General features: G+C 33.9%; 11 protein-coding genes across 11 annotated transcripts, besides 52 other annotated features; 7 read left to right on the top strand and 4 right to left on the bottom strand.

The window, feature by feature from the left end:
• Nucleotides 1–105: 105 nt before the first annotated feature.
• Nucleotides 106–227: a sequence feature (5S_rRNA; Rfam:RF00001).
• A 358-nt stretch (nt 228–585) lies between these two features.
• TA12900 ((subtelomeric) ABC-transporter protein family member, putative) lies at nt 586–5,205 on the top strand (the record flags this gene model as incomplete). Its single annotated transcript, XM_947236.1, has 1 exon — nt 586–5,205. The coding sequence occupies one exon, from the start codon at nt 586–588 to the stop codon at nt 5,203–5,205; it is 4,620 nt and encodes a 1,539-aa protein (XP_952329.1).
• Nucleotides 1,039–1,107: a sequence feature (12 probable transmembrane helices predicted for TA12900 by TMHMM2.0 at aa 152-174, 181-200, 210-232, 294-316, 331-353, 405-427, 447-469, 847-869, 910-932, 982-1004, 1009-1031 and 1092-1114).
• Nucleotides 1,126–1,185: a sequence feature (12 probable transmembrane helices predicted for TA12900 by TMHMM2.0 at aa 152-174, 181-200, 210-232, 294-316, 331-353, 405-427, 447-469, 847-869, 910-932, 982-1004, 1009-1031 and 1092-1114).
• Nucleotides 1,213–1,281: a sequence feature (12 probable transmembrane helices predicted for TA12900 by TMHMM2.0 at aa 152-174, 181-200, 210-232, 294-316, 331-353, 405-427, 447-469, 847-869, 910-932, 982-1004, 1009-1031 and 1092-1114).
• Nucleotides 1,465–1,533: a sequence feature (12 probable transmembrane helices predicted for TA12900 by TMHMM2.0 at aa 152-174, 181-200, 210-232, 294-316, 331-353, 405-427, 447-469, 847-869, 910-932, 982-1004, 1009-1031 and 1092-1114).
• Nucleotides 1,576–1,644: a sequence feature (12 probable transmembrane helices predicted for TA12900 by TMHMM2.0 at aa 152-174, 181-200, 210-232, 294-316, 331-353, 405-427, 447-469, 847-869, 910-932, 982-1004, 1009-1031 and 1092-1114).
• Nucleotides 1,798–1,866: a sequence feature (12 probable transmembrane helices predicted for TA12900 by TMHMM2.0 at aa 152-174, 181-200, 210-232, 294-316, 331-353, 405-427, 447-469, 847-869, 910-932, 982-1004, 1009-1031 and 1092-1114).
• Nucleotides 1,924–1,992: a sequence feature (12 probable transmembrane helices predicted for TA12900 by TMHMM2.0 at aa 152-174, 181-200, 210-232, 294-316, 331-353, 405-427, 447-469, 847-869, 910-932, 982-1004, 1009-1031 and 1092-1114).
• Nucleotides 3,124–3,192: a sequence feature (12 probable transmembrane helices predicted for TA12900 by TMHMM2.0 at aa 152-174, 181-200, 210-232, 294-316, 331-353, 405-427, 447-469, 847-869, 910-932, 982-1004, 1009-1031 and 1092-1114).
• Nucleotides 3,313–3,381: a sequence feature (12 probable transmembrane helices predicted for TA12900 by TMHMM2.0 at aa 152-174, 181-200, 210-232, 294-316, 331-353, 405-427, 447-469, 847-869, 910-932, 982-1004, 1009-1031 and 1092-1114).
• Nucleotides 3,529–3,597: a sequence feature (12 probable transmembrane helices predicted for TA12900 by TMHMM2.0 at aa 152-174, 181-200, 210-232, 294-316, 331-353, 405-427, 447-469, 847-869, 910-932, 982-1004, 1009-1031 and 1092-1114).
• Nucleotides 3,610–3,678: a sequence feature (12 probable transmembrane helices predicted for TA12900 by TMHMM2.0 at aa 152-174, 181-200, 210-232, 294-316, 331-353, 405-427, 447-469, 847-869, 910-932, 982-1004, 1009-1031 and 1092-1114).
• Nucleotides 3,859–3,927: a sequence feature (12 probable transmembrane helices predicted for TA12900 by TMHMM2.0 at aa 152-174, 181-200, 210-232, 294-316, 331-353, 405-427, 447-469, 847-869, 910-932, 982-1004, 1009-1031 and 1092-1114).
• Nucleotides 5,206–5,235: 30 nt separating the features above from the next.
• TA12905 (splicing factor 3 subunit 1, putative) lies at nt 5,236–6,975 on the bottom strand (the record flags this gene model as incomplete). The annotated part of the gene is made up of 9 exons (XM_947235.1): nt 5,236–5,325; nt 5,355–5,422; nt 5,452–5,513; nt 5,545–5,699; nt 5,730–5,921; nt 5,953–6,060; nt 6,094–6,469; nt 6,525–6,708; nt 6,750–6,975. The coding sequence occupies 9 exons, from the start codon at nt 6,973–6,975 to the stop codon at nt 5,236–5,238; spliced, it is 1,461 nt and encodes a 486-aa protein (XP_952328.1).
• A 62-nt stretch (nt 6,976–7,037) lies between these two features.
• Nucleotides 7,038–7,159: a sequence feature (5S_rRNA; Rfam:RF00001).
• A 417-nt stretch (nt 7,160–7,576) lies between these two features.
• On the top strand, nt 7,577–12,160 carry TA12920 ((subtelomeric) ABC-transporter protein family member, putative; the record flags this gene model as incomplete). The annotated part of the gene is made up of 1 exon (XM_947234.1): nt 7,577–12,160. The coding sequence occupies one exon, from the start codon at nt 7,577–7,579 to the stop codon at nt 12,158–12,160; it is 4,584 nt and encodes a 1,527-aa protein (XP_952327.1).
• Nucleotides 7,991–8,059: a sequence feature (11 probable transmembrane helices predicted for TA12920 by TMHMM2.0 at aa 139-161, 176-198, 283-305, 320-342, 394-416, 436-458, 837-859, 902-924, 972-994, 999-1021 and 1084-1106).
• Nucleotides 8,102–8,170: a sequence feature (11 probable transmembrane helices predicted for TA12920 by TMHMM2.0 at aa 139-161, 176-198, 283-305, 320-342, 394-416, 436-458, 837-859, 902-924, 972-994, 999-1021 and 1084-1106).
• Nucleotides 8,423–8,491: a sequence feature (11 probable transmembrane helices predicted for TA12920 by TMHMM2.0 at aa 139-161, 176-198, 283-305, 320-342, 394-416, 436-458, 837-859, 902-924, 972-994, 999-1021 and 1084-1106).
• Nucleotides 8,534–8,602: a sequence feature (11 probable transmembrane helices predicted for TA12920 by TMHMM2.0 at aa 139-161, 176-198, 283-305, 320-342, 394-416, 436-458, 837-859, 902-924, 972-994, 999-1021 and 1084-1106).
• Nucleotides 8,756–8,824: a sequence feature (11 probable transmembrane helices predicted for TA12920 by TMHMM2.0 at aa 139-161, 176-198, 283-305, 320-342, 394-416, 436-458, 837-859, 902-924, 972-994, 999-1021 and 1084-1106).
• Nucleotides 8,882–8,950: a sequence feature (11 probable transmembrane helices predicted for TA12920 by TMHMM2.0 at aa 139-161, 176-198, 283-305, 320-342, 394-416, 436-458, 837-859, 902-924, 972-994, 999-1021 and 1084-1106).
• Nucleotides 10,085–10,153: a sequence feature (11 probable transmembrane helices predicted for TA12920 by TMHMM2.0 at aa 139-161, 176-198, 283-305, 320-342, 394-416, 436-458, 837-859, 902-924, 972-994, 999-1021 and 1084-1106).
• Nucleotides 10,280–10,348: a sequence feature (11 probable transmembrane helices predicted for TA12920 by TMHMM2.0 at aa 139-161, 176-198, 283-305, 320-342, 394-416, 436-458, 837-859, 902-924, 972-994, 999-1021 and 1084-1106).
• Nucleotides 10,490–10,558: a sequence feature (11 probable transmembrane helices predicted for TA12920 by TMHMM2.0 at aa 139-161, 176-198, 283-305, 320-342, 394-416, 436-458, 837-859, 902-924, 972-994, 999-1021 and 1084-1106).
• Nucleotides 10,571–10,639: a sequence feature (11 probable transmembrane helices predicted for TA12920 by TMHMM2.0 at aa 139-161, 176-198, 283-305, 320-342, 394-416, 436-458, 837-859, 902-924, 972-994, 999-1021 and 1084-1106).
• Nucleotides 10,826–10,894: a sequence feature (11 probable transmembrane helices predicted for TA12920 by TMHMM2.0 at aa 139-161, 176-198, 283-305, 320-342, 394-416, 436-458, 837-859, 902-924, 972-994, 999-1021 and 1084-1106).
• A 147-nt stretch (nt 12,161–12,307) lies between the features above and the next one.
• Nucleotides 12,308–12,429: a sequence feature (5S_rRNA; Rfam:RF00001).
• A 370-nt stretch (nt 12,430–12,799) lies between these two features.
• Nucleotides 12,800–17,491, top strand: TA12925 ((subtelomeric) ABC-transporter family member, putative; the record flags this gene model as incomplete). Its single annotated transcript, XM_947233.1, has 1 exon — nt 12,800–17,491. One exon carries the CDS (start codon nt 12,800–12,802, stop codon nt 17,489–17,491), a length of 4,692 nt encoding a protein of 1,563 aa, XP_952326.1.
• Nucleotides 13,259–13,327: a sequence feature (12 probable transmembrane helices predicted for TA12925 by TMHMM2.0 at aa 154-176, 189-207, 212-234, 296-318, 333-355, 407-429, 449-471, 856-878, 923-945, 1016-1038, 1108-1130 and 1137-1159).
• Nucleotides 13,364–13,420: a sequence feature (12 probable transmembrane helices predicted for TA12925 by TMHMM2.0 at aa 154-176, 189-207, 212-234, 296-318, 333-355, 407-429, 449-471, 856-878, 923-945, 1016-1038, 1108-1130 and 1137-1159).
• Nucleotides 13,433–13,501: a sequence feature (12 probable transmembrane helices predicted for TA12925 by TMHMM2.0 at aa 154-176, 189-207, 212-234, 296-318, 333-355, 407-429, 449-471, 856-878, 923-945, 1016-1038, 1108-1130 and 1137-1159).
• Nucleotides 13,685–13,753: a sequence feature (12 probable transmembrane helices predicted for TA12925 by TMHMM2.0 at aa 154-176, 189-207, 212-234, 296-318, 333-355, 407-429, 449-471, 856-878, 923-945, 1016-1038, 1108-1130 and 1137-1159).
• Nucleotides 13,796–13,864: a sequence feature (12 probable transmembrane helices predicted for TA12925 by TMHMM2.0 at aa 154-176, 189-207, 212-234, 296-318, 333-355, 407-429, 449-471, 856-878, 923-945, 1016-1038, 1108-1130 and 1137-1159).
• Nucleotides 14,018–14,086: a sequence feature (12 probable transmembrane helices predicted for TA12925 by TMHMM2.0 at aa 154-176, 189-207, 212-234, 296-318, 333-355, 407-429, 449-471, 856-878, 923-945, 1016-1038, 1108-1130 and 1137-1159).
• Nucleotides 14,144–14,212: a sequence feature (12 probable transmembrane helices predicted for TA12925 by TMHMM2.0 at aa 154-176, 189-207, 212-234, 296-318, 333-355, 407-429, 449-471, 856-878, 923-945, 1016-1038, 1108-1130 and 1137-1159).
• Nucleotides 15,365–15,433: a sequence feature (12 probable transmembrane helices predicted for TA12925 by TMHMM2.0 at aa 154-176, 189-207, 212-234, 296-318, 333-355, 407-429, 449-471, 856-878, 923-945, 1016-1038, 1108-1130 and 1137-1159).
• Nucleotides 15,566–15,634: a sequence feature (12 probable transmembrane helices predicted for TA12925 by TMHMM2.0 at aa 154-176, 189-207, 212-234, 296-318, 333-355, 407-429, 449-471, 856-878, 923-945, 1016-1038, 1108-1130 and 1137-1159).
• Nucleotides 15,845–15,913: a sequence feature (12 probable transmembrane helices predicted for TA12925 by TMHMM2.0 at aa 154-176, 189-207, 212-234, 296-318, 333-355, 407-429, 449-471, 856-878, 923-945, 1016-1038, 1108-1130 and 1137-1159).
• Nucleotides 16,121–16,189: a sequence feature (12 probable transmembrane helices predicted for TA12925 by TMHMM2.0 at aa 154-176, 189-207, 212-234, 296-318, 333-355, 407-429, 449-471, 856-878, 923-945, 1016-1038, 1108-1130 and 1137-1159).
• Nucleotides 16,208–16,276: a sequence feature (12 probable transmembrane helices predicted for TA12925 by TMHMM2.0 at aa 154-176, 189-207, 212-234, 296-318, 333-355, 407-429, 449-471, 856-878, 923-945, 1016-1038, 1108-1130 and 1137-1159).
• Nucleotides 17,492–17,618: 127 nt separating the features above from the next.
• TA12930 (ribosomal protein L20, putative) lies at nt 17,619–18,014 on the bottom strand (the record flags this gene model as incomplete). Its single annotated transcript, XM_947232.1, has 2 exons — nt 17,619–17,837; nt 17,868–18,014. 2 exons carry the CDS (start codon nt 18,012–18,014, stop codon nt 17,619–17,621), a joined length of 366 nt encoding a protein of 121 aa, XP_952325.1.
• A 314-nt stretch (nt 18,015–18,328) lies between these two features.
• Nucleotides 18,329–19,873, top strand: TA12935 (translocation protein (SEC62 homologue), putative; the record flags this gene model as incomplete). Its single annotated transcript, XM_947231.1, has 12 exons — nt 18,329–18,343; nt 18,399–18,482; nt 18,544–18,627; nt 18,658–18,765; nt 18,798–18,834; nt 18,868–19,011; nt 19,037–19,086; nt 19,149–19,344; nt 19,375–19,482; nt 19,512–19,613; nt 19,645–19,727; nt 19,760–19,873. 12 exons carry the CDS (start codon nt 18,329–18,331, stop codon nt 19,871–19,873), a joined length of 1,125 nt encoding a protein of 374 aa, XP_952324.1.
• Nucleotides 19,155–19,223: a sequence feature (2 probable transmembrane helices predicted for TA12935 by TMHMM2.0 at aa 177-199 and 224-246).
• Nucleotides 19,296–19,344: a sequence feature (2 probable transmembrane helices predicted for TA12935 by TMHMM2.0 at aa 177-199 and 224-246).
• Nucleotides 19,375–19,394: a sequence feature (2 probable transmembrane helices predicted for TA12935 by TMHMM2.0 at aa 177-199 and 224-246).
• Nucleotides 19,874–19,998: 125 nt separating the features above from the next.
• On the top strand, nt 19,999–20,799 carry TA12940 (uncharacterized protein; the record flags this gene model as incomplete). The annotated part of the gene is made up of 3 exons (XM_947230.1): nt 19,999–20,329; nt 20,358–20,502; nt 20,631–20,799. The coding sequence occupies 3 exons, from the start codon at nt 19,999–20,001 to the stop codon at nt 20,797–20,799; spliced, it is 645 nt and encodes a 214-aa protein (XP_952323.1).
• A 51-nt stretch (nt 20,800–20,850) lies between these two features.
• Nucleotides 20,851–21,938, bottom strand: TA12945 (uncharacterized protein; the record flags this gene model as incomplete). The annotated part of the gene is made up of 5 exons (XM_947229.1): nt 20,851–20,928; nt 20,959–21,231; nt 21,262–21,499; nt 21,531–21,650; nt 21,703–21,938. 5 exons carry the CDS (start codon nt 21,936–21,938, stop codon nt 20,851–20,853), a joined length of 945 nt encoding a protein of 314 aa, XP_952322.1.
• Nucleotides 20,923–20,928: a sequence feature (5 probable transmembrane helices predicted for TA12945 by TMHMM2.0 at aa 25-42, 142-164, 184-206, 226-248 and 269-291).
• Nucleotides 20,959–21,021: a sequence feature (5 probable transmembrane helices predicted for TA12945 by TMHMM2.0 at aa 25-42, 142-164, 184-206, 226-248 and 269-291).
• Nucleotides 21,082–21,150: a sequence feature (5 probable transmembrane helices predicted for TA12945 by TMHMM2.0 at aa 25-42, 142-164, 184-206, 226-248 and 269-291).
• Nucleotides 21,208–21,231: a sequence feature (5 probable transmembrane helices predicted for TA12945 by TMHMM2.0 at aa 25-42, 142-164, 184-206, 226-248 and 269-291).
• Nucleotides 21,262–21,306: a sequence feature (5 probable transmembrane helices predicted for TA12945 by TMHMM2.0 at aa 25-42, 142-164, 184-206, 226-248 and 269-291).
• Nucleotides 21,364–21,432: a sequence feature (5 probable transmembrane helices predicted for TA12945 by TMHMM2.0 at aa 25-42, 142-164, 184-206, 226-248 and 269-291).
• Nucleotides 21,813–21,866: a sequence feature (5 probable transmembrane helices predicted for TA12945 by TMHMM2.0 at aa 25-42, 142-164, 184-206, 226-248 and 269-291).
• Nucleotides 21,939–22,436: 498 nt separating the features above from the next.
• TA12950 (cytochrome C, putative) lies at nt 22,437–22,871 on the bottom strand (the record flags this gene model as incomplete). The annotated part of the gene is made up of 3 exons (XM_947228.1): nt 22,437–22,585; nt 22,620–22,715; nt 22,769–22,871. 3 exons carry the CDS (start codon nt 22,869–22,871, stop codon nt 22,437–22,439), a joined length of 348 nt encoding a protein of 115 aa, XP_952321.1.
• Nucleotides 22,872–23,223: 352 nt separating this feature from the next.
• On the top strand, nt 23,224–24,854 carry TA12955 (uncharacterized protein; the record flags this gene model as incomplete). Its single annotated transcript, XM_947227.1, has 6 exons — nt 23,224–23,767; nt 23,834–24,038; nt 24,098–24,271; nt 24,341–24,494; nt 24,529–24,651; nt 24,693–24,854. The coding sequence occupies 6 exons, from the start codon at nt 23,224–23,226 to the stop codon at nt 24,852–24,854; spliced, it is 1,362 nt and encodes a 453-aa protein (XP_952320.1).
• Nucleotides 23,242–23,310: a sequence feature (3 probable transmembrane helices predicted for TA12955 by TMHMM2.0 at aa 7-29, 329-351 and 384-406).
• Nucleotides 24,402–24,470: a sequence feature (3 probable transmembrane helices predicted for TA12955 by TMHMM2.0 at aa 7-29, 329-351 and 384-406).
• Nucleotides 24,601–24,651: a sequence feature (3 probable transmembrane helices predicted for TA12955 by TMHMM2.0 at aa 7-29, 329-351 and 384-406).
• Nucleotides 24,693–24,710: a sequence feature (3 probable transmembrane helices predicted for TA12955 by TMHMM2.0 at aa 7-29, 329-351 and 384-406).
• A 458-nt stretch (nt 24,855–25,312) lies between the features above and the next one.
• Nucleotides 25,313–26,407, top strand: TA12960 (uncharacterized protein; the record flags this gene model as incomplete). The annotated part of the gene is made up of 1 exon (XM_947226.1): nt 25,313–26,407. One exon carries the CDS (start codon nt 25,313–25,315, stop codon nt 26,405–26,407), a length of 1,095 nt encoding a protein of 364 aa, XP_952319.1.
• Between the last annotated feature and the right edge of the window lie 91 nt (nt 26,408–26,498).

Genomic DNA, 26,498 nt, shown 5'->3' with positions numbered 1-26,498 from the left:
AATGTAGTAAAAATAAATATTACACATTACACATTTATAAGTTAATAAATATTTTTAGAGGTTAATAAAATATTATTTATATTATATTTTTGTTATAATAAAATAGGCTGTCGGCACCCAAAGGTGTTCCCGGGCGGTCCCCCACCCCAGTACTATCCGGGCCTAGCGCCGCTTGACTTCGGAGTTCGGATGGGATCCGGTATATTCGACGCAGTATGGCCAACAGCAATGGTAAATAAATTTCATCATTGATATACATTCATGATATAATAAAATAATCTAAAATAGAAAATTTTTAGGGTTAATGAATATAATACTATATGTAAAGTATATATAATAATTAGATAAGAAGAATTAGAAGTTATTGGTGAGAATAATGGTAATGGTAGGAAATATAAGGTTAATGTGTAGCAGAATTCTGCAATCAGTAAAAGGAAGAATAACGTAAATGTGTAACGATAGAAGATCAACAACTCTAAAAATATTAATCTAGGAAAAGCTCGATTTTAAAAATAATAAATCATATTCCCTTTATTGTATCCATGGCTCATGGGGTATAAAGAATAAGATAATATAAATTATATAATGATATGTAAATATGAAATAAGCAACAACTTTTCATATGACTCGAAATCGCCTACCCCTGATACTGAATACTATAATAATCAAGTCTACGAAAAATTTGGGTATTACTGGGAGAGTCAGAAATATAACAAATCGTACTTCGATAGAGAGATAAATAAGAGTTTCAAATACTATGACTCATCTGGGATTTTTAAGTTTTTGTTTTTTAACTGGGTTACTAACTGGGCATACTCGTTATCCAAGTCATATATCGAGCCATATAAACTACACCCATTGCCGATTAATGATCAAATACTCTATTGGCAACCAATCTTCTCCAAACATGTTAGTGATGGGATTGTAATGCTTGAATCCCATGGATATATTGGCCCGAACGGTAGAAAATATGTAAAACCAGTAAAATCTGTTTTACTACGCGCACTGTTCCTAACATTTTGGAAAAGAACATTGGTTGTGCTTCTGTCAGTTGTGACAACAAACATACTGAGTATGAATATCGCAATCCTAGTAAAATACGTCCTAAAACTATTGAACAGGAAATCATTTAACCTACTCAAGATACTTTTTCTACTATCCACAATTCTGTTCTTGCAGATTGTCGATGGATTGTGTATTGAAAACTTGACTTATTATATGTATAGACTTGTTCATATCATACAATACTCAATTTCAATCACGGTGTTTCAACACGGCCTGTGTTACAGAAGATGCTTCTTTAATAATGTCAACGGAACCAATGCACTTAATGTTTGTAATAGCGTTTTACATAGTTGCGATCCAGATTCCAAATGCTCCGAGAATCCACACTTTTGCTCTAGTAGCCGTTTCCAAAATAAGGAAATCACCCCTAGGATGTTTTCATTTGAATTTATTGATTCTTATTATATTTCGCTCTTCTGTGAATCTATTGTGTATACTTTTAATTTTTTTTCAAACTTCATATACGGAGTAATTTTAATATCATTCCAAATGAAAGTTAATATGTGGGTATTGTTCGGAGTTGGAGTGCTCTTTATATTTCTAATGGTCGTTGTAGAAATCATGAACACATTTGTTTTGGATGCTATTTATAAAATCAAGGACTATAGAATTGCAAAGTCAATCGAAATAATATCTGCACTCCCCATCATTAATAAAATACTCTACGATGATATCGCAATCAACGTCATCACAGAATGTAGGAATAGAGAACTCACTCTAATTGTTATTAGGGTTTTCCTGACATTTTTAAATAAGTCGTTATATGTAATATGTAATAGTTTGTCTTTTTATATCCTGATAAGGTATTTTGTAAAAACAATAAACGGTGTTGAGATTGTCACGGACATTGATACTGAGGGATTTCTGTCTACATTTTACATATTTTTTAAGATTATAGATTCATTAAACATAATCCCTCATTCAATTAAAAGGTTCGTAACGGCATATACTTCGTATCACAGAGTTAGCAAGTTCATTAATAACTCATCACCAAATTTTTACATTCGTGATAATAAATTCACTGGACCAACTGAAATGGTTTATGAAGTGCCAAATGTAACTAGTGAACTTGATAAGGATGTTGTTGTGCTATATAAAGATGCCTCATTCAGTTGGGTACATAATAGGAAGGACCTTGACAGTTTAAAATATCAAGCATATCTACAAAACATAAACTTTCAGCTCAAAAGGGGTGAAATAGCAATAATAAGTGGTAATCAGGGTTGTGGTAAATCCAACTTCATAAAGTCAGTACTAGGTGAGATGACACTGATTGAAGGTTCAATGGCAGTGGTTCCTCTCCACACATCTATGCCTATATTTTATGCGTCCCAAGATATATGGTTGCAACAGGGAACCATTAGATCAAACATAACGTTTGGGCATAAATTCGATGAAAAAATTTATAAAGATGTTCTAAAAGCTGTTGAACTCGAGACAGATATATCATCCTGGGAGAAAGGTGACCTTAGGGTAGTCTCTAATTACGCCTATTGTCTAAGTGGAGGCCAGAGAGTTAGGATGGAAATGGCCAGAGCCATCTATGCATATCTTGTATTTAGTAAAGTTAACAGGGAATATAACAGAGGTCAATGTGCCTTCCTTATGTGTCTTGATTCACCATTCCATGGGTTAGATCCATTCGTATCAAGAAATGTATTCAACAACTTGTTTAATCTGAAGACTGGTTTACTTATTAAGGATGATTTAGCTGTTATCATGTCATCATCACTGTTGGTTCTTGATAAATGTATCAGAACCTCAGACTTAAACAAGTTCCCCAATATCCCTATATACGATGTAAACAAAAATGCTTTTGAATTCAACTGTTACTTGCAGGATGTTTACTCTGAAAAATTACCCTCGGACAACTTTAACTACTTTACATCAATAACCAGCCCAAACCATATGAACTTCTTCAGCAAGGACATGTTAAAGTTTTGTTTTTCAGGGTCTAACACGAGGATAGGCAGACCAGCAGTTACAAAGTTGTTGTATGAACATTCATTTAACGCAATTGTAAAAAATGACTACGCCGGAGATAAATTCAATCCGTATTTATTGTATTTTAAAGCAGCAGGACTCACATTTCTATTTTTCATAGTTCTAACACTTGTGTCAAGTGTTATGGATAACGTTAAGTTCATCCTGGCAACAAACCTTTCAGACTACATAACCAAATGTGCAACAGAATACCATGAAGGAACTGCACCAGATTTAGAAGCAATCAAATCGAGCAGTAACTCTTTATTGCATTTTTTCCTTATTTTCATCTGTTCCATAATTATCCTGTCACTAACGTCGTCCGTATTTCTGTCACTGTCCTGTATATACTCCTCTCGTAAAATCCACGAATACTGTATCAGATCCGTTTTCAAAAACAGCTCTACAGTTATCAAGATCAAAAAGTTCACGTCCCAAGTTGTAACATATCTTTCTTCAGACATATTCCAAATTGACGAAGGACTCGGCTATGTCGTCTCCTCATCATTCATCACCCTAATAGAATTGTTCATTCATCTAGCAACGCTTTTCTACCTGGTTCCAATATCAATTCCAATCATTTCGGTCGCCCTGTACTTAATTTACATGCTTTTCATTAACCATTACGTGAGGTCATCCAAATACCTTCAGATGGGATCCTTGGAATCAATGGGACATATTAATACAGTATGCGAAAATGCAATATCAGGCTCACCAATCTGCAGAAGCTTTAAAAGAGAGTGGGAATTCATGCATAATCTAATTGAACATACAGACTACTATATGAGGTGTAGATTTCTGAATAAGTCCCTGATATCATGGACCTCAATACTCTCCAATTGGTCGTTTTCCTTAACAACATTTGCAACACTCATCATTCCAATATTGTTCGATAATTTCTCAAAATATAAAATGAAAATCGGGTATTTCGGACTAGCATTGTCGCTTAGCATGAACGCCATTAAAACATTCAACACGTTTGCAACAAGCATGGCAAGACTAGAGATTTATATGTGCTCAGTCAGAAGGTTTCAACTGTTCATTCCGCCAGGAACCAAGTGTGTGTTTGAAAAGAAGATAAATATTCATGAAGAGGATTTAGTTGTCAATTCATCATGTACCGACGTCGTTGCCGAAAAGAAGAGAGTGCTGAAGAGGAGAGTAAACGAGTTCAAGTGTAATAATAAGAATGTACTATTGAAGCTTGGTTTTAGACCAAAAATTAACATTATAGACATTATGAAGTATCTTCCTCCAGAGCATACCGGTGTAGTTCTGAAGGACGTTTGTGTGTATACAACACCTCAGATGAACATCGAGGGCCGTATCCTCAACATCGATGCCGCAGCTCAACGTTCTGACATCATTGGTTTAATTGGTAGAACTGGAGCTGGTAAGACGACGCTGTTATCTGTTCTACAAAATACGATAAGGAACAGAACAGGCCAAGTATTGCTGGATGGCATTGATTTAAAAGAAATTCCAAGAAGTGCCCTGAGACAGATTATTGGTGTTCTTCCCCAACTTCCATTTGTTTTCAAGGGTTGGACCATCCGAAGGTTCTTGGATCCCAGGAAGCTGTTCAGTGATGATGAGATCAATGAGGCTTTGGACGACTGCGGTCTTCTTGACTTCGTTAATAACCTTCAGGGTGGCAAAAGACTCGATTCTGTGATCATCGCAGAAGATATCCTCGTGGAATCTAAAGAAGAAGAGTCTTCTACAAGAAAAACTAATACCTCCCTGTCATTCAAGTCGGAAACGCGACTAACAATGGATTCGCTCAAATATTATTACGACGAGTCCGATATGTTATTATCTAGTAGCCAATTAAGAACTCTGGCCTTTGCAAACCTTGTTCTGTATCGAACATTTTACAGGATGATATTAATAGATGAACCCCCATCTGACAACTGCGCACTCCAAGATCGTTTTAATCATGATCTCGGAGTTCCAATTTATGAATTAATCCAAAAATACTTTAATCATTGTTGTACATTTATCGCAGCTCATGAGGCGAACGTTTTGAGAATGTGTACTTCTGTGTGGGTAATACACAGTGGGTCGATCATAAGGACGGTCAAGGTTGAGGAAATTTCAGCCAATGAATCAATTTCAAATATAATTGAACAAAGTGTAAATAACAAAGTAATGTAGTCGAGTACAAGTATTTATAACACATTTGATTTATAATTTCTTACGCTTCGTGTCTATATCACATGCTACGTATTTCATGTTACCTTTAGAATAGTGGTTTGATTCCTTGTGGTCATTGACCTAAATAATTATCTTTTTATTTTAATTACCTCCTCGTCTGCGGAACCAAATAAATCCGGTCTGCTAGATACGAACTTTAGCAGATTGCTTCCAACGTCTAAAATATTTACAAATTGTTTAACAAACCCTCTTCTGGCGCCAGAGCGGATTCCGCCATGGCCTTCTGCATGAATTTGTCCTTCTGTTCTCTAAAAAATCATTGCCAGAAATCAAAAATACTTCCATTTGGGATCCAGAAGCACGATTCTCAAGTGTTCAGACATCTCTGATGACGGTACAAGTTGTCCTGTTATGGGACATTTTTGCATAATTGTTCCAGACTGTTTCCTTCTCCTGGAATACGACTTCTTAACCTTGATAGTTTCATCTCCTTCCTACAATCGAATGGGTTATTTTAGTCTAACCTGAACAATCAGGGTATTTTCTCTTGGAGGCACATTTGAAGGAGGGTCTGAAAACTTTGATGGTTGTGTTGAGTCATCCGGCTCTGTCTTTGTCTGATTTTCTTCAGTTTCCGACAATACTTGTGAATTAACCAGCTGCTCCGAAATATCAATTTTATTTTCAATTTCCTCAAGATCCTTTACCAGGTTAGTCTAAATATATTTAATTTAGTGTGAAACCTACTTCTTGAACTGGTACATCAGTTTTTGTGCCAAAAAGTGAATTATATGAAAATCTTAATAATGCTTCTGGGTCTGAAAAGTCAATAGGTGGTGGCAAATCATCATCATTCTGAAAAAACATTAAAATTAGCCAATTTCATACCTCATTGAATTTTATTGTTTCCGCGATAAAAAACGAATACCAATCCAGTGACATCATCTCCAACTTTTCCTCTTGTCTTTTCATTTGTTCCGATTCAAGTTTTTCTGCTTCATTTGCATCCCAATCAGCTCTTTTTTGGCACAGTTGTAGATAAAATAGTTTGTTTTTACTTATTTGGTTCAGTTTATCTATTTGTGATCTTGGCGGCAGCAAGCATTTTGTGTACGAGTCTGTTAGGTTACTAAAAAATGTGAATAGGTAGTGTGATGGGTTCAGAAAATCGTATTGTGGGTTGTTTTTTTCTCTTTTATTTAGGTCGACAAGGAATTTGTGCCCATTTCTAGCAACAAACAATGCTGTGTTCTTTATAACTTCACTAAAAATTATTTTTAAATAATGAAATTGAGTTTTATTATATATTTTTTACTAACAAGTCGAGTGCTGATATAAATGGCATTGTAAATGAGAATACGTCATCTTCTGGCTTCTGTAGAGATTCTGATGAATGCCTAAAATCCGATAGTGCCAGTAGTCTTTCTTTATGTTTAGTTTTCAATTCTAATTTTTCTCTTTTATCCAAGATTGCTTGTGGAATTGAAGGATTAAGATCGGGAACTAAATAAAATTAAAAAATTAGGTGGAATTTTATTTAATACCTTTATTTCCCTGAAGTTCGGATAATTTTAGTTTGTAATATAAATGATAGGCATTTCCAGGGTCCAAAAATGTAAATTTAATATTATCATTTAGAGAAGCGTTAGATTGATCGAGGCGAAGTTTGGATACGAACTGTTCTCCATTCTTTGCAACGAACTCAGCAGTTTTGTCGATGACAGATCTGATAAAAGAAGGAGGGAAAATAATATCCTCAGATTTATACATAATATAAAAATATAAATTTAAATTAATATATTATTTTATTAAATTTTGGTTATAATAAAATAGGCTGTCGGCACCCAAAGGTGTTCCCGGGCGGTCCCCCACCCCAGTACTATCCGGGCCTAGCGCCGCTTGACTTCGGAGTTCGGATGGGATCCGGTATATTCGACGCAGTATGGCCAACAGCAATGGCTAATAAATTTCATCATTGATATACATTAAAGATATAATAAATGAATAGAAAATCATATTTATTAAGGGTTAATGAATATAATTTGATATGTAAAATATATATAATAATTAGATAAGAAGAATTTGACTAGATTGGTGAGAATAATGTTAATGGTAGGAAATATAAGGTTAATGTGTAGCAGAATTCTGCAATCAGTAAAAGGAAGAATAACGTAAATGTGTAACGATAGAAGATCAACAACTCTAAAAATATTAATCTAGGAAAAACTTTTTTGTGTATAATCGAAGGTCGAATATACAATGTATTTTAACTGTGGGGGATTGGATTCCAGTTTTTTACATTATTTTTCATATTTGTAACATTAGTTTTTATATAAATGAATACATTACAAATTGATGATATGGAGTATGTATGGAAGATGTGGAGATGTCGAGATTAAATGAGGATAAGAGGAATATAGAAAATGAATATTCAAACCAGTTATTGTGGCAAAGCTATATATACGAACCAGCATATTTTGATAGAATTAACAAATTTGGATATAATTACTATGACTCATCTGGGATTTTTAAGTTTTTGTTTTTTAACTGGGTTACTAACTGGGCATACTCATTATCCAAGTCATATATCGAGCCTTATAAACTACATCCATTGCCGATTAATGATCAAATACTCTATTGGCAACCAATCTTCTCCAAACATGTTAGTGATGGGATTGTAATGCTTGAATCCCATGGATATATTGGTCCGAACGGTAGAAAATATGTAAAACCAGTAAAATCTGTTTTACTACGCGCACTGTTCCTAACATTTTGGAAAAGAACATTGGTTGTGCTTCTGTCAGTTGTGACAACAAACATACTGAGTATGAATATCGCAATCCTAGTAAAATATCTATTGAAAAATTTTAATAAAAAAACACTCACTCATTTAGAAATATATTTGACTCTATTAATAATTACTTCTGTTCAAATTGCTGATGGGCTTTTGACCGAGTTTTTTAATTACTATTTAATTAGATGGAGAATTGTATGGGAATACTGTGTTTTGATTACAGTGTTTCAAAACGGCCTGTGTTACAGAAGAAATTTCTTCAACAATGTGGAGGGATACAACGTTTTAAATGTTTGTAATAGCGTGTTACATAGTTGTTCACCAGATTCCAAATGTTCAGAGAACCCATTATACTGTCCTGCCAGGCGTTTCCAAAATAAGGATATGAATGCCAGGATGTTCTCGTTTTTGATGTATGATTCGTTCCATGTAGCTTATTTCTCTGAATCTATAGTATTTGTTTTTAATTTCTTGTCAAACTTCATATATGGGCTGGTTTTAATTTCATTGCAAATCAAAATTAACCTGTGGATATTATATTCAACAGGGTTGACTATTGTACTTTTAATGGTTGGCGTTGAAATAATTAACGCATTTTTGTTGAAGTTCTACTATCAAATAAAGGACTATAGGATTGGAGAGTTCGTTGAAATTGTGGCAGAATTGGGTATAATACAAAAATTGCTCTACGATGACATTTCAACCAACATTATCACTGATCGTAGGAATGTCGAGCTCACATTTATTTTAATAAGATTGTTTTTGACGTTTCTTAATAAATCATTTGTAGTTCTGTGCAATAACATATCTTTCTATATTTTGATAAGGTATTTTGTAAAAACTGTTAAAGAAGCAAGCGTTGTAACTGAAATTGATACTGAGGGATTTCTGTCTACATTTTACATTCTTTTTAGGATTATAAATTCAATGTTTATGTTCCCACATTTTCTTAAGTCATTCGCCTTGTGTTATGCATCGTATAAAAGGATTAGTGATTTTTTGAATAATTCGTCACCTAATTTTTACATTTGTGATAATAAATTCACCGGCCCGACTGAAATGTCAACTAATGTCATCCATGTGACTAAGGAGATTGACAAGGATGTCGTAGTATTATATAAGGATGCGTCATTCACATGGGTACATAATAGGAATGACTTGGCTAATAGGAATGATGAGGTTCATTTGAAGAATGTAGACTTTCAGCTTAAGAGGGGTGAAATCGCAATAATTACGGGACCTCAAGGTTGTGGTAAATCAAACTTCATAAAGTCAGTACTAGGTGAGATGACACTGATTGAAGGTTCAATGGCTGTAGTGCCCCTTCATACATCAATGCCTATATTTTATGCTTCACAAGATATATGGCTGCAACAGGGAACCATTAGATCAAATATAACATTTGGGCATAGGTTTGATAAGGATATTTATAACTCAGTCATCAAGGGAGTTGAACTGGACACTGATATATCATCATGGGAGAAAGGTGATTTGAGAGTTGTTTCAGACAAGGCTCATTCACTTAGTTGTGGTCAGAGAGTTAGAATGGAGATGGCTAGAGCCATCTACGCCTATCTCGTATTCAGTAAGGTTAACAGGGAATATAACAGAGGTCAATGTGCCTTCCTGATGTGCCTTGATTCACAATTTCATGGTTTAGATCCATTCGTATCAAGAAATGTATTCAACAATTTGTTTAATCTGAAGACTGGATTACTTATTAAAGATGATTTAGCTGTTATCATGTCATCATCACTGTTGGTTCTTGACAAATGTATCAGAACCTCAGACTTAAACAAGTTCCCCAATATCCCTATATACGAAATTGATAGTAAATTCGTGTCGTTTTGTTGTTACTTGCAGGATGTTTTTAGTGAGACTAAAACAAACAAAGAGATTTTAAACGTTTCTACAGTATCTAGTCCATACCAGATTAGCTTTTTCACAGAAGATATGATGACATTGTGCTATTCAGATTCAAACAGTAAGATTGGACGGGCAGCAATTACAAGATTCAAATACAAGCAGTCGTTTAATGAAATTGTTAAAAACGACTACGAAGGACACAAATTCAACCCATATTCAATTTATCTGAGTGCAGCCAAATTAACACTTTCAATTTTTATTATTGTCGTCATTACCTCAAGCCTTATGGATAATGTCAAGTTTTTGATTTCTACAAATCTATCAGACTTCATTAATAAAAAGTCAAAGCAGTTTAATGAAGGATTCCCAGTAGATATAGAGGAAATCAAATCCAGATCAAACTCCACCCTAAAAATCATTGTCATAACAGTGTGTTTAATCATCGTCACATCGTTTGTCTCGAGTGTGCTATTCGCAATTTCAAGTATAATTGCGTCAAGAAGGATCCACGAGTATTGCGTGAGCTCAGTTTTTAAAAACAGCTCAACAGTTATTAAGATCAAAAAGCAAATTCACCAAGTTATAACATACCTCTCAGCGGATATCTACTTTATTGATGAGTATGTAGCAGGATCCATATCAACAGCACTAATGTCCTTAATTCAGACATTCGTGTCAATAGGAATACTATTTTATACCATGCCACTGTCAATTCCACTATTAACTGTGTCAATATTGATAGTTTTTGAACTGACAGTGTCAAAATATGTCTTGTCCTCCACGAATATCCAAGTAGCAAGGTTAGAAACAATGGCGCATATTAATACAGACTGCGAAAATGCCATTTTGTCCTCATCAATTTATAGAAGCTTTAAGAAGGAGTGGGAACTAGTAAACGATGTTTTCGAGAATGTAGATTATAAAGCTAGATGTCGATTCTTGATAAGGTCCATTTCAACATGGGTTTCAGTGTTGTTTAATTGGATATTCTCAATCACAACAGCATTGTTCCTGGCAATGATGATAATATTTGATAAATTTACAAAATATGAAATGGTTGTTGGTTATTTTGGATTAGGTTTATCACTCAGCATGAGTGCAATTAAATCTTTTAGCAACTTTTCATTCTGTTTTGCAGATTTGCAGGTGTTTTTGTGTTCAGTTCAAAGGTTTCAGCTATTCGTTCCGCCTGGAACCAAGTGTGTGTTTGACAAGTTCCACAATATTCACGAAGAGGATTTAGTTGTTAATTCTAGCAAACCAAATTTGCAGATGGATAGAAAAAAGTTATTGAGAAGGAGGAAGCATGAGTTCAAAGATACAAACCCAAATATTCTAAAGATGCTCTTCTTCAGGCCAAAGATTAACATTGTTGATATTTGCAAATATCTGCCACCTGAACATCGTGGTGTGGTCTTGAAGGATATTTGTGTATACACAACATCTCAGATGAATAAGGAAGGCCTTATCCTAAATAACATAAATGCATCACCGACTAAGTCAGATATTATCGGAATCATTGGCAGAACTGGAGCTGGTAAAACAACCTTATTATCAGTTCTACAAAATACCGCAAGGCATAGAACTGGTCAAGTATTGCTGGATGGCATTGATTTAAAAGACATTCCCAAGAGTGTTATTAGGCACATTATTGGTGTTCTACCTCAGCTTCCATTTGTTTTCAAGGGTTGGACTATCAGAAGATTTTTGGATCCAAGGAAACTGTTTAGTGATGATGAAATTAATGACGCCCTGGATAAATGTGGTCTCCTTGAGTTTGTTAACCGCCTACCAGGCAACTTAAAGCTTGACACTGTTATTATCAAGGAATCTTTCAATTTTAAAAAACTCAAACCAGATGATTCACCTAGTAAAAAAACAATTGATTACAACGAGCATTCTCATTATGATAAGTCCCTAACAATGGGTGGAATTCAACCAGAAGATATTATGTTATCAATAAGTCAGCTCAGAACCCTCTGGTTTGCAAAGCTTGTACTATACAAGGATTTGTATAGGATGATAGTCATTGATGAGCCTCCTTCTGATAACATTTCAAACGAAGATGATGAAAACAACACCAATGATATCGGAATTCCAATTTACGAGCTACTTGACAAATATTTCAAACATTGTACTTGTTTTGTCACTGCACACTATGCCAATGTTCTTAAATCTTGTACATCAGTCTGGGTAATGCATAACGGTCGTCTAATAAAGAGTTATAATGCCTCAGATTTATCAAAAAATGATTCAATATCAAATATTATTGAAGAAATGATCAGTAAATATTAGAATTGTAAATAACATCAATGCAGTTTTGTAACAAAGTAAATGTAGTAAAAATAAATAATACACATTACACATTGATCAGTTTATATTTTTATAAAAATAAATTTAAATTAATATTTTATTTTATTATATTTTTGTTATAATAAAATAGGCTGTCGGCACCCAAAGGTGTTCCCGGGCGGTCCCCCACCCCAGTACTATCCGGGCCTAGCGCCGCTTGACTTCGGAGTTCGGATGGGATCCGGTATATTCGACGCAGTATGGCCAACAGCAATGGCTAATAAATTTCATCATTGATATACATTAAAGATATAATAAATGAATAGAAAATAGAATAATTTTAGGTTTAAAGAATAGTATTTATATATGTAAAGTATATATAATAATTAGATAAGAAGAATTTGAAGTTAATGGTGAGAATAATTGTAATGGTAGGAAATATAAGGTTAATGTGTAGCAGAATTCTGCAATCAGTAAAAGGAAGAATAACGTAAATGTGTAACGATAGAAGATCAACAACTCTAAAAATATTATTATATCGAGGGCTCAAATTATATAAATTAAATTCGTTGTTTATATTTTTATGTGCATCAATGGGGAGTTGAAATTCCATTTTATTAAATATTATTATCATGGCCAAAGATGCAATCGGTATCTTTCGATTCTTCGTTTGAAATATGTACAGTTGATGATGATGAATATTCCTCATTCGGTGAGCATAAGCAAGGACAGCCCGCGAGCGTGCGTGACCACCTCTTCTGGGAAAGCCGGTTGTACCATAAGTCATACTTTAATAGAGAAAAAGATAATAACAAATTCAAATACTATGATAGCAGTAATATATTCATATTTCTGTTGTTTAATTGGGTCGGCAAGTGGTGTAGGTTCGTATCCTTGGATTATGTTAAGCCATATAAATTACACCCGCTGCCAGTTAAAGATCAAATCCTCTATTGGCAGCCCATATTCTCCAAACGTGTAAGTGATGGAATTGTAAGGCTGGAATCTAAGAAATCAAAGAAGAAGAAAAAGAATTCAAGACCGTACAAGTCCATCCTTCTACGAGCTTTATTCCTAACCTTCTTCAAAAGAACGTTCTTCGGCCTATTTGGTATTATGGCTATAAACGTGTTTAGCATGAGTATCGCAATTGTTGTTAATATTTACTTGAGAAAGTTAATTAAAGAAAAGTTTGATTTTACAAAATGTTCACTGTTTGTTCTTGCAATAACATCAATGCAGTTTATAGATGGTTTTTGTTTCGACCATCTATTGTTTTACATGTATAGACTTGTTCACATTGTACACTATTGTGTTTCAATCACTGTATTTCAACACGGCCTGTGTTACAGGAGAAGTTTCTTTAACAATGTCAAAGGAGCCAACGTTTTAAATGTCTGTAATAGCGTGTTACATAGTTGTTCGCCAGATTCCAAATGCTCCGAAAACCCATTGTACTGTCCCGCCAGGCGTTTTCAAAACAGTGATATCACTCCTAGGATGTTTTCATATGAATTTATTGATTCTTATTATATTTCGCTCTTCTTCGACTCACTAATTTCCATAATTCAATTTTTGACAAATTGTATTTACGGCTTTCTTCTAATTAAATTTTACATATCTTTGAGAATTTTTCTTTTATCAATGGCGGTTGTTGTCTTCATTTCTTCGACTTTGATCCTAGAGGTTATTAACACCATCATTTTGAAATACATTTACTCCTTCAAGGACTATAGAATCACCCAGTGCAGGGACATAATTTGTTCCTTCTTCATTATTGTTAAAATGTCAATGGAGTCGATCGCACATAATATTATAACTGAGACCAGAAATGCAGAACTGAGTTTAATTGTTTTAAGATTGTTTTTGTCATTTGCTAACAAGATATTTTTCACGTTATCTGTGGCAATGATGTTTTTGTTTATACTCAACGATTTTGTTGATGATTTAAAAAAAACAAATGACATGTCGGAAATTAACGCTGTGGGTATTTTGACCATGCTTTATATATTGTTAAAGATTATTTTCTCAATATCGCTATTTCCATACGGGGTGAAGCAGATGTTCACTTCGATCATTTCACTGAGTAGAATTGGGGAGTTTATAGTTAACTGTTCTCCCAACTTTTACATTTGTGATAATAAATTCACCGGCTCGACCGAAATGTCAACTGACTTGGTCAATTCCGCTGGTGAGCTTGACAAGGATGTCGTAGTATTATATAAGGATGCGTCATTCACATGGGTACATAATAGGAAGGATCTTGAGAGTTTAAAATTCCAACCCTATCTAAAAAACATTAACTTTCAGCTTAAGAGGGGTGAAATCGCAATAATTACTGGACCTCAGGGTTGTGGTAAATCTAATTTCATCAAATCAGTTCTTGGTGAAATGACACTGATTGAGGGCTCAATGGCTGTGGTTCCTCTTCACACATCAATGCCTATATTCTATGCGTCACAAGATATATGGCTTCAACAAGGAACCATTAGATCAAATATAACCTTCGGGCATAGGTTTGATGAGGTCTTATATAATGATGTTCTAAAAGCAGTTGAACTGGAGACTGACATATCATCATGGGATAAAGGCGATTTAAGAGTAGTATCTAATTACGCCTATTGTCTAAGTGGAGGTCAGAGGGTTAGGATGGAAATGGCGAGAGCTATATACGCCTATCTCGTATTCAGTAAGGTTAACAAGCAGTATAGTAGAAACCAGTGCACCTTCCTAATGTGTTTGGATTCACCATTCCATGGGCTAGATCCCTATGTATCTAGAACTGTATTCAACAACTTGTTCAACCTGAGGAACGGTTTGCTTGTTAAAGACGACCTGTCTGTTATAATGTCATCGTCATTGTTGGAAATTGATAAATGTATTAGAACTTCGGGGCTAAAAGCGTTTCCGAATATCCCAATATACAATATTTATAATCTCACCATGACACTGTACCACGACCTTATGTCATATGCTGAAATTGTAAATGATTCATTTGACAAGTCGGCATCCAATATAACTAAGACTACTAAATCGCCAATAGACTCTGAGTCTGACCCTACACTTTTCTCATTCAGACACTTGATTGAAAAGGCGTGTGAAGAAAACTATGATAGTGGGAATAGGCATAACTTAACAATAACCAGCTATAACAGAACTGAGTCAACTATCAATTCGACTTCAACCACTGGATTTAAACCCTATATGATTTACTTTTCAGCGGCAGGTGCGTTCTTTGTATTTTTCCTTACTCTGACCCTTGCAGCCACAATCATGGATAATATAAAGTTCATATTCGCATCAGAGTTGGCAGACTATATTAGGGAACGAGTTGAATTTAAAGGTTCACCGTACGAAATGATGAATAGATTTGTAGATATTCAGACACATAGCGATAAGTCACTGAAGGCAATAAGTCTATTCACAATTTGTGTGATTGTAGTATGCTTTGCTGGGAACATCTTTTTGGTGATTTCTTGCGTGAAATCATCTAGGAAAATCCACGAGTATTGCATTAATTCAATATTTACAAACAGCTCCTCAGTTGTTAAGATAAAAAGGAAAATCAGCCAGCTGATAACATACTTGTCATCGGACATTTTTCAAATTGATGAAAGTATCGGATATGCCATGTCAACAGCACTCGTCTCACTGGTTGAGTCCTTTATCCACGTTTTAACATTGTGCTACTTGATTCCGCTGTCTACTCCCGTTATTGTGTTTGTCGTTTTTGTCATAATCAGGTTCATTTTTATACGTTATGTTAACGCTTCCAAGAACCTTCAGCTCTCATCTCTAGAGTCTACAGCTCATATCAACTCGGTTTGCGAGAACGCTATTTCAGGCTCCGAGGCTCACAGGTGTTTCAAGAAAGAGTGGAAGTTTATGGACGATATCATAGAGCACACCGACTACTATATGCGTTGTTTGTTTCTGAATAAATCAGTTCTGACCAGGTCTTCGATAATATCCAAAGGGTTGTTTTCGTTAATAAACCTTGTTTTGTTAATACCTTTAATAAGGTTCAGGTTCTTCGAGGTCAAACTCCAAGTTGGTATTTACGGCTTGGCGATTTCAATTAGTATGATTGTCAGTTACGCTTTTACCAACTTTATGATGTCCTTTGGAAGGCTTGAGGTTTTAATGTGTTCAATGAAACGGTTTGAGAGTTTTGTGCCTTTAAATACAAAGTGTAGGTTTGAAAAGAAGCGTAATCTTAGGAAGGAAGATTTCATTATTAAGTATTCTAAGGATTCTGTCGACATGAAGCTCAACAACGAGTTTAAATTTTCTATTTTCAAGAGAAGGATTAAGGAATATAAGCGCAATAAGTCTTGTTGTCCTTCACTTGACATTATTTTACATCCTCCCAAAATAGTTGTGTTGGATATTTCAAAGTTCCTTCCAATTAATCATTCGGGTTTGGAAATTAGAAAGTTGTTTGTTGATGCTTCTGAGCCCAATTCCAGGATTCCTAACCACATTTTGAAAGACATAAACGCCTCTGCTTCAGCTTCGGACATCATTGGTATCATTGGGAGAACTGGATCAGGTAAAACTACTCTACTGTCTGTCATTCAGAACAGTGCATCCAACAGAACAGGTCAAGTATTGTTGGATGGCGTTGATTTAAAAGACATTCCCAAGCATGTTTTGGGTCAGATTATCGGTGTTCTACCCCAACTACCATTTGTTTTCAAAGGTTGGACCATCAGAAGGTTCTTGGATCCAAGGAAACTGTTTAGTGATGATGAAATTAATGAAGCTCTGGACAATTGTGGTCTTCTTGAGTTTGTTAATCGCCTACCAGGAAACTTAAAGCTTGACACTGTTATTATCAAGGAATCATTCAATCTTACTAAAACTAGTGTTAAAAATAAAGAACAGGTTGTGAGTAAAAAACGACCCAGTACCTACAGGAGGTCTTTGACTGCCAATGACCTTAAAAACTACTATGCTGATAGTGGTATGATTTTATCCAGCAGCCAACTGAGGACCCTGTCCTTTGCGAGGCTAGTTTTATACAAGAAGTTTTATAGAATTATACTCGTTGACGAGCCACCATCTGAAAACTGTTCTGAAAATGATGGCCAGGAGGAGTCACTTGACAAAGAAATTGGTATTCCGATTTACGAACTTCTGAAGGATCATTTCTGTCATTGCACTACTTTCGTAACTGCACATGATGCCAACGCGCTTGTTTTATGCACTTCCGTATGGGTTATGCACAACGGTTTTCTTATTCGTATTTGTGATAGGGAGGATATATCCCTAAATGAGTCAATCTCTAACATAATTGAAGAAAGCGTTAGGAGGAAGAGCTTGAATAAATAAATTCAATTAAATCCGCTTTAACTAAATGAAGTATACTCGAAAAAAGAGTAATTTTTACTTTGTAAAATCCATTTGATTTATAATGGTTTAATCTTATATATATTCTCTTATCCACATCTAAATTATTCTATATGTTAGATATATCTCTTCTTTTCTCTACTACTTCGTTAAGTAAATATTTTGATTCGTCAACCAGACATTTGAAACTAACTGGCTCGTTCAGTGCTAGGATGAACAGCGACTTTTTGGATAATGAGCAGTTAACTCTGCTTAAGGATCCGATAAATCTTGAGTATATTACCCACCATTCTCTAGATGCGCGGTTTATAGTGGAAATCCAATGAGCCTAGAGTAAATAATTAATAAAATTCCATACCCGGATTTGGCTGTGTCGTTTTCTCCTGGAGTGGAAGGAGTAGTTTAAAGCTTTGGCGGCACGAACTGAAGCAAGTTTTAGACAGCCTTTAGTTCTGCCTCTAAAACCTCGAACTACTTGGAAAACAATATCCCTGGGGATTTTCATATTTAAATGTGTTAAAATTACAATGCGATGGAAACGGCTTGATAGATTTAGATATTATACAAATAAAATACAAATACATTTTATTTTAAAATAATGGATGAAAAATGGGTAATTTTAATTTTGGAAAATTAAATTACAAATTATATCCATTTCCAATAGTGAGGTTGATAGAAAAAAAATTCTTAATTTAATTCATATTTTAATTCATAATAACAAATATTCTCAATTGATAATCGTTAATGTTTTATATAAATTTGATAATTATGTGATCTTTGATAGTCATTATCAGCACTTGTATTCATTGATTCGTTAATATGTCTAAAAAGAACGTAATTTAATCGATTAAATAATCATATTTATTCCTTTAACTTATATGTTTTATAGAAGGACTATAAAACTAACAACGAACTCTCATCTCTCATGGATGTAATGCTTAAGGGAGGAGTCAAAGTTAAATCAGCAGCAGAGGTATAAAGATAAATTTTAAACATTCATTAAGGATATTAATCATCTAACTGACTTAATTTAGGTCGGGAAAAGAGCAGTTCAATTCACGAGAGGTGATGAGATATTAAAATGGCTAATGAATAACAAAGAACTTGTATATAATAAGGTATTCATTAAGATTCCTAAAGTTTAATAGTGTCCGAGCTTTTTTCAAAACTCGAAATTGGAAGATAACCAAGATGTATCAAATTTTGTGGATAACCTTATTGAAAATGGATTCATGTATCGCGCACAGTATCAACCAGTAAGTTGTGATAATAAAACAAGAATTTTTAGCTTGAAGGAACACTAGAAAAGTCTGAAACAGGATCATGTTTGTTTAAGTAGATTTTCAAGCTTGATGTAGACAAGAGACCAATGTGGCCAAAAAGATTAATCAGAACACAAAAACAAAGATTTGATACTGTAGGATTCTATATCATCTCATACGAAGGGAGCCAAAAGTGGAATTATTTGAAATTATGTGGAATAATTTTCGGAATCATCGTGAGTTTAACACTAAATAATATTTCTAGGCAATGTGTATGTTCCAAGCGTGGCCACTGTATTTAAAGCTCTCAATGTGGTATATATCAGTTGTACTACTAACATTTCTGGTAATTAACTTAGTTTTTCAACCTGACTTAGATGGCGTCAATAATCCTAAGATTAATCCTTTTCCTGATCATGTGGTTCTGCGGATACGATTTCTGGCTTTTCCCGAACCTCTTCGACGAAGATCTTGGAGTTGTAGACTCATTCAAGCCACTATACTCCTTTACATACCGAAAAGATAACCTAACAATGATGGCATGTAGATTACTTTGCTCAATCCTAATTGGAGGTGAGATTTTACCCTTAAATGATCTTTCAGTTTCTATCTATCAACTGGGGAAAACCCATGATATAAACGATATATACAAATTCACAAAACAATCATTTTTGGACGTACTAGATTGGGGCCACCAGAAACTTGCAGCTCGTATTTAAACAAATTTTTATTGTGTTTAGCACCTGAGGAAACTTCTTTTTACAAATCACTCGGAGTTGATTTGACCACCGAGTTCAAGGAAAAGGGGTCAGAAGAACCCACAGAAGAAGGAGAAGAAGATGGTGAGAATATGAACAATAAAGATTTTTTCAGATTACAATTGCCTTCTGGGCTGTGGTTTCAAATCATTAGACGATTTGGTTAAGAATTGTATGACTGATTGCGATTGTATGAGCGTAAGTGTCAACGTTTTAATCTATATAATCAGAATTTGTTGGAAAATAGCTGTTTGAGGCACTGTCCAAACGAGACAGTCTCATCTTTGACTGAAGTCAAAATCGACATTTGTAAAAGATACAAGAGGAAACAAACAGACTTATAATTTCTTAATCTTAATATATAATAATTTCTTAATCTTAATTATATATATATAGTATGCATGTAAAGTTGATTTGAGTCTGAAAGTGACACAAAGTGTTGCATCCAATCTTATTAATTATAATTAAGATGGTTAAACTACTGATTTATGATTACGTTACCTCTACGGTCGGGAATAGGATAATTCTCGAAGTTGAGGAAAATGAAAAGATTTCAAAAATCATTGATTTGATTGTTCCCAAAATTAAGGAGAATGTGAAAAAATCATGCGAAGAAAAGTCAGCCAAAAACAATTCCATTAATATTGAAAATGGTTCTGAGTCACTGTTATTATATCTGGGAACTACGGTTCTAGAGAATTGTAAAACCCTAGATCAATACAATGTTTCGTCACTTTCTGAGCTTTCACTTTGTTTGTACCCAAAAGTTGACGTCAAGGTTACAGTGACAGTATTAAAGGGTATTTTTTCAATTTTTAATTTCTTTAGGAATAAATTGTTTCGGTATAAAATACACACCGATATTCTCGCTTCTGCTCAAAAACAAAATCAAATTCGACACTATAGACCAAGAAACCATACTAGAAATAAAGAAGAAAATACTTTCCGTATGCAATTTCTCAAATAAAAAGGGGTAAACATTATTTACTATAGAGTATACTATAGAGTATACTATAGAGTATATATTATACTTATAGTATATACACTACTATATACTATACACTATATATGATATACATTGTATTAAAAAATTATGTATAGAGAAGAATTAACATTGGAGAAGTTGAATTTATTTTACAAAACGAGTGAACTGAATGACAATTTCACCTCAATCAATGAATTAAACTGTAAAAACAAGCTAAAGTTAAAGTTACTAATACCCTACGGATACAGTTTCAAGAAATTGAAACCTGAGTCAGAAAGTTGTTAGTCCTCATCTTCCTCTCTACTGTCACCTAAAATGGAATAATTAAATGATAAACTAACGGAGCTCTTCCTTGTCAAGAAGGAATTTCTTGAACAGACCCAAAATCAGCTTCAACCAGTAAGCGTTCATAATCTGAATAATTGTTTATTCGTGTTTACTTACCGTCAGAATTATGATCGATATAGGGCATATGATGCCACCGGGAAAGTCCCACAGGTACCTTATTGTACCACCAGAGTATTCGAAGTTGTCGAAATTAATCAGCAAGGGATATGCAATATATCTCAAAAGTAATACAAATCTCGCAATAAAGTGTGAGAGTCCATATGTTACAAAGAAAAGGGAAAGTAAGATTTCATTTTTCCTCGTAAAATAAGAGTAAGTTTTGGTTAAATAGAGGAAAACGTCCGGGATGTCGTGTAGGAATATGATTATCTAAATCAAATTAAATGTTGTTTACATTACGATTGAGATTCTGTGGAAGTTGTAAATGTATGACAAGATGAGTAGAGTTGTCGTTGTGATGTGGTGAAAGGTCATTATGCTGGTGTCCGATCTTCTGGTTTCCCATCTTATGAAAATGAGGCATGAGATCCAAAATCCAGTACACATTAGTAAAAGTATTCTTGTTTCCATGTTTATTTCCAGCTCAGGCCATGATGGTGTTTTACTTTTAACCTGATATATATCCTCTGCAAAGAACCTAAATTCATTATTACTTTATAATCACAAACCAAATCCCTTTCAAATCCTTCAAAAAGTAGTTAATCCATCCTGGATTTTTTGAGTTTCCGTAATCTTTTATCAATAGTTTAAGTGTATATAAACATGATGAAGTGTGCCATATGAAGTACCTACTCAACTTATTAGTATATTATAAGGTATAATTATTATTTTATGAATTACCATATTGATTCTGACATCTTAGCCACTCTTTTCTTGGGTGAAAGTTCATATTTTGTGATTAAACTTCTGAAAACTGACGGGTACTTGATTGTATAGCATGAGTCGCATCCTGCGAATATAATCCTCAACAGTGAAAGGACCACGATAAAAAACAAAACTATGTATTTATCGCTCGTGTTTACGTGAGGCATCACGCCTTTAAAAACAAAGATTCTATTATTCTCGTATTCTATCATTTTTTAAATACTAATAGCTTATCTAGCCTTGTAATGAATTTCTAGATTTAGTTTAAATTGGATACTTTAGGTGCTATTTTTAGATCTACTAATTAATTGGATTTGAGGCTCTAAGATCTATTTTTCTAGATGAATTTTATAATACACATATATTTAAAACATAAGATTCTGCGTTTAGTTACAAATTAGGAAGTATGAAATTTACTTTACTACAAAATTTTTTTAATATTAATAACACAGTCTTGATATACTAGTACTACTATTATATATGATGTTTGTTAATAAATATTAAATTAGATTATTCCTTAATAAATATGTTAACAACATTTGTGTACATATGAATACTAACGGTTTTTAAAAGTTCAAAAAGTGGGAAAAAATCTCTTATTGGACTGATTACAAGATCTATATAGTTTTAAAAATGGAAGATAAAATTATATGAAGGAATCTTAATGGATATTTATGGATGTCGTGTACTACATTTAAATAATTAAAGAATTATTTGGAAGATGCTTCCTTCAGATATGCTATTAAATCCGCCCTATCTTGTTCCTTCTTTAATCCGGCAAAAACCATTTTTGTTCCGGGAATATACTGCTTGGGGTTGACCAGGTACACAAAGAGATGTTTATCGGACCATACGATGCCTAATTATATATTTTAGACTAATTTTATTATTACCAGAATTTTTATTTGCGTCGGAATATGCGTAGTCGGTAGATCCTGATTTACGGCCATAAAAACCGAATAGGTTAGGTCCTTGTTTCACACTTCCTCCTGGAAAATTATTTTATATTATTTTTACATTATATATTATTATAGAATAATACCTTTATTTATTGTATGGCATTGAGCGCATTTGGACTTGAAGAGTTTAGCCCCTTTTGCTGGATCCCCTTCTGGGACGACGACATCGGGCTCCGGTTTTGCCATAGTAATGTGAAGAAACCAATTGAGTTAGTCAATAAAATAAATCAACGAGTTTTGTGGGTTTGAAAATTAATTAAATATTAAGGGTTAAGAAATGATAAAAATTGATACTGAATTTAATTAATAATTTTTCGAGATTAACAAAGAGTTAATATACGAAAAATAACTTTAGACGTCTTTACTACAATATAAGATATTTTTTATTATAATTACAAAAATACTGTACAATTATAATAATAATTTGTTTTATAAGCATGGATTGGGTGATGGTGCATTGTAATTTACATAAGTAAAGTAGTTATGAAATCTTAAACTCATTATATAACTAAAAATACTATACTTTTCTAATGAGTTAATGTATATTTATATTTTTAACTTGTTTTTTTACAAAATTTTCATTATATATGTATTATTATGTTTTAATGTTTTTTATACTCCCTTTTCAAATTTTAATCCTAAATTCCATATATTTAACTTTGCTAAATGTATAACAACTCATTCCCGTCCGAATCAAATCCTATTGGACATTCTAAACAAACCTTCCCTAACACACAACTTTTTACACAAATACTCAATTTTTCCTTCTTTTCCATTAAATCGCAGAAATTACATTAGTTTTAAAGATTATAAGAGGATTTACTCTTTTGTACCATATAATATTTCAAATTCTCAAAATAAATTTAGTTCTTTGTCATTTAACAAAATTGATCTTAGACCTATAGAATCCGATAAATACAGCTCTGAAATATCTTATAATAGGAACAGTTTAAGCCGTGTTCACCTTTTCAAATCTATTAAGAATTGGTTTTTAGATGAAGTGATAGGATGGTATGTTCCTCCTCTTCCCACTGGCCAAAGAACCTCATACATTCTGAAGAAAAAAGGCCCTTTACTATCCGGTAACCATCATATTATACTAACCATTTACATTAAAACATAATGCCAAAGCATAATAAATGTTTTAGATGAGGAAAGGGATAGATTTCTTGAAGCCATTGGAGCTAATGAGAAAGATTCTATATATACAGTGCTCGGTAAATACAGAACATTTGTTAAGAACAGGCCATTTGCTTCAGTCAACACTTTAGAGTCAACTTTTGCTGAATTTTTAAGGAGGGTATTTGTGGAAAACCTCGAGGATATGGAGTTGGCTGCATCATATGGCATGAAGTCCTGGACTGAATATTGGAGACCAAACAGGTTATAACAAACATGTAAATTTTTTATAGGGATGAGGAAGATGGCTGCGATGAATCTGGTGTTTCAAACTTAGATAAGAAATTTTTGAAATGGATTAATCCAGCCGAGGAGGCTGAAAAACATTTAATTGATCTAGCAAAACATAAGAGGCGGTATTTTGGAATTAACACCAGGAAATTTCGAGGACTTATCAGAATCACAAAGTAATAACTATATAACTAAATTTACTAAACAAATGTTAATTAATACAATGTTCCTAAAATTTTGTTTAGAGACTTTAAGGGAAGATTGTCCAAGTGTTCTACAACAATGCTTCCAATAATGTTAATAGGATTAGTGCCTAAATTTGGCACCTTGTCAATAGGAGCTTCGAATATTTGCGCCTGCATAATCATCTATGGAGATAAAAAAACTGATAGAACTTATGTAAACATTTTATATTAGGTTTATAATTGTGTAGTTACTGGACAAAGAAGAGTATTTAGTAAAGTCTGAATATGACCGTTCTGAGACTGTAAAATCACTAGCAACCCTCTTTGTCGTAGGTGTTCACACAATAATCGGATACTTAATATCAACGCTAGTAACCTATTACGTAAGTTCAATCTTAATATGGTGTTTCAGACTAGGATTGGTAGTATTTTATCAAGTGATACTATTAACGCTTTTTTTATTAATCTACAACTCACTTTATGCTCACTAATTTACGATACAAGTGAAATGACATATGAAGAAAAAGTTAAGCTTTCTAATGGAAGATTAGGAACGGAATTTACTGAATCCTAATTTATTTTACTAAAATTTGATTAATTTATTCTAGTAAATATTTCTACTTTATTGTACTAAAATTTCATAATTCATGCTTAAAAGTTACAACTGATGAATAAACATAAAATTTTTTTATATTCCAAAATTTGACATCTAATCAATTTAAAAATCAAAATGTATGGAAGAGGAGATGAACTCAAATTTGTGATAAATGTAATAGGGAATTGAAAATTGTGGGAACAGGAACAAGTGTCATTCAAAAAACATTAATTATCCAATTATGTCATAATTTTTTTACCAGAGGTTTTGAAGATTTTAATACTCCGACTGTTTCAGTAGTTTTAGAATATATTTTTCAAGTACACTTCCCCGTTACTTCAGTGCCGACCGAATTAACTTTAATACTCACTCACACATTCTCGCACTCTGTACATTTGTGAATTAACATTGTTAAAACACGAATTTAGCTCAGGTTAATGACGGACGACGGCGAAAACACCCCAAACTCCAATGAAGGCTCGGCTGATGAAGTTCCCAATTCATCCAAAAACAACCTTTCCCAATCTTCTGATAAGGATAAACATAAGGATAATAATTTAGCCCTGGATCAAGAACAAAAACCTTCCCTTAACACTGATTCTAACAACAATACCCATTCCACCAACCTTCAGTCTACCCAATCAAGTATTTCAAACAATTCCAACAAGAATTTAACAAATCCAAACAACACAAGTTCTAGTTCAAGTACTAACTTACAATCTAACACGTTACAGTCAAGTGGATTACAATCCGGTAATGGTAATCAATATTTAAATGGTTCACGTAATGGGTCAGCAGGATCGAATAGTTCTCAGATTTCACATTCGAAGAGGGAACAAGCTTTGCAGGATGAGGCTACAAGATTATTTTGTGAGATGGCTTCAGATCCAGATATAATGGACCAGGCGTTTAGTGCTGCCGTTAACCCTAATGTTGCAAAGGAACTTGCTCGGCAGGCTGACACTGCCTGGAGGAATATTGAAACGCTTCCCGGTGGTTTCAGAGCTTTGTGCCAGATGCATCATAACCTTCAACAGCCGCTTTGGAACGCCGTAATAGGACAGGATTTGCCCAAGGTATCAAATTACCAGAACTCAAACCTTAACACGACTCTACCCAATGAACCCATAAAGGCTGAACCCATGCCAAACCCCTGGAAAACCGAGACTCCAAGACCAACAAACCCAGCCCCTTCATCTTCACCCTTGAATGGATTTAACCCTTTTGGCTTCACTAACTTTAACGATAATATTTCTGCTTATCCCAGATCCCCTCAGGGTTCCCGTGACGAGCTGCTTTCCTCAGTCATTAGTAGAACTCGTTCAGCCAGCTTCCAAACGGCCTCTCAGCTCATTCAAAACTCGTCCACCAAGTATTCTAAGGAGATTGAGGAGCTCGCTGAGATGGGCATCACTGACCGCGAGAAGTGTTTGACTGCACTTGAGGCTGCCGACGGAGACCTATTTCAAGCTCTGGGGATTCTTCAAAGTCTAGACGAAATGGACCAAGAAGAAAATAACAACAATAACTAATCTTAACAACTATAACTAATCTTATTAAATTAATATATATATGTTATTAAAAATAGTAAATTAAGTATATTGGGAGGTGTAAAATTTAATC

Source organism: Theileria annulata, chromosome 2 (assembly GCF_000003225.4).
Source record: "Theileria annulata chromosome 2, complete sequence, *** SEQUENCING IN PROGRESS ***".
NCBI classification, from domain to species: Eukaryota; Apicomplexa; class Aconoidasida; order Piroplasmida; family Theileriidae; genus Theileria; species Theileria annulata.
The sequence above is the reverse complement of the archived record's forward strand: the minus strand, read 5'-3'. Positions and strand labels throughout refer to the sequence as shown.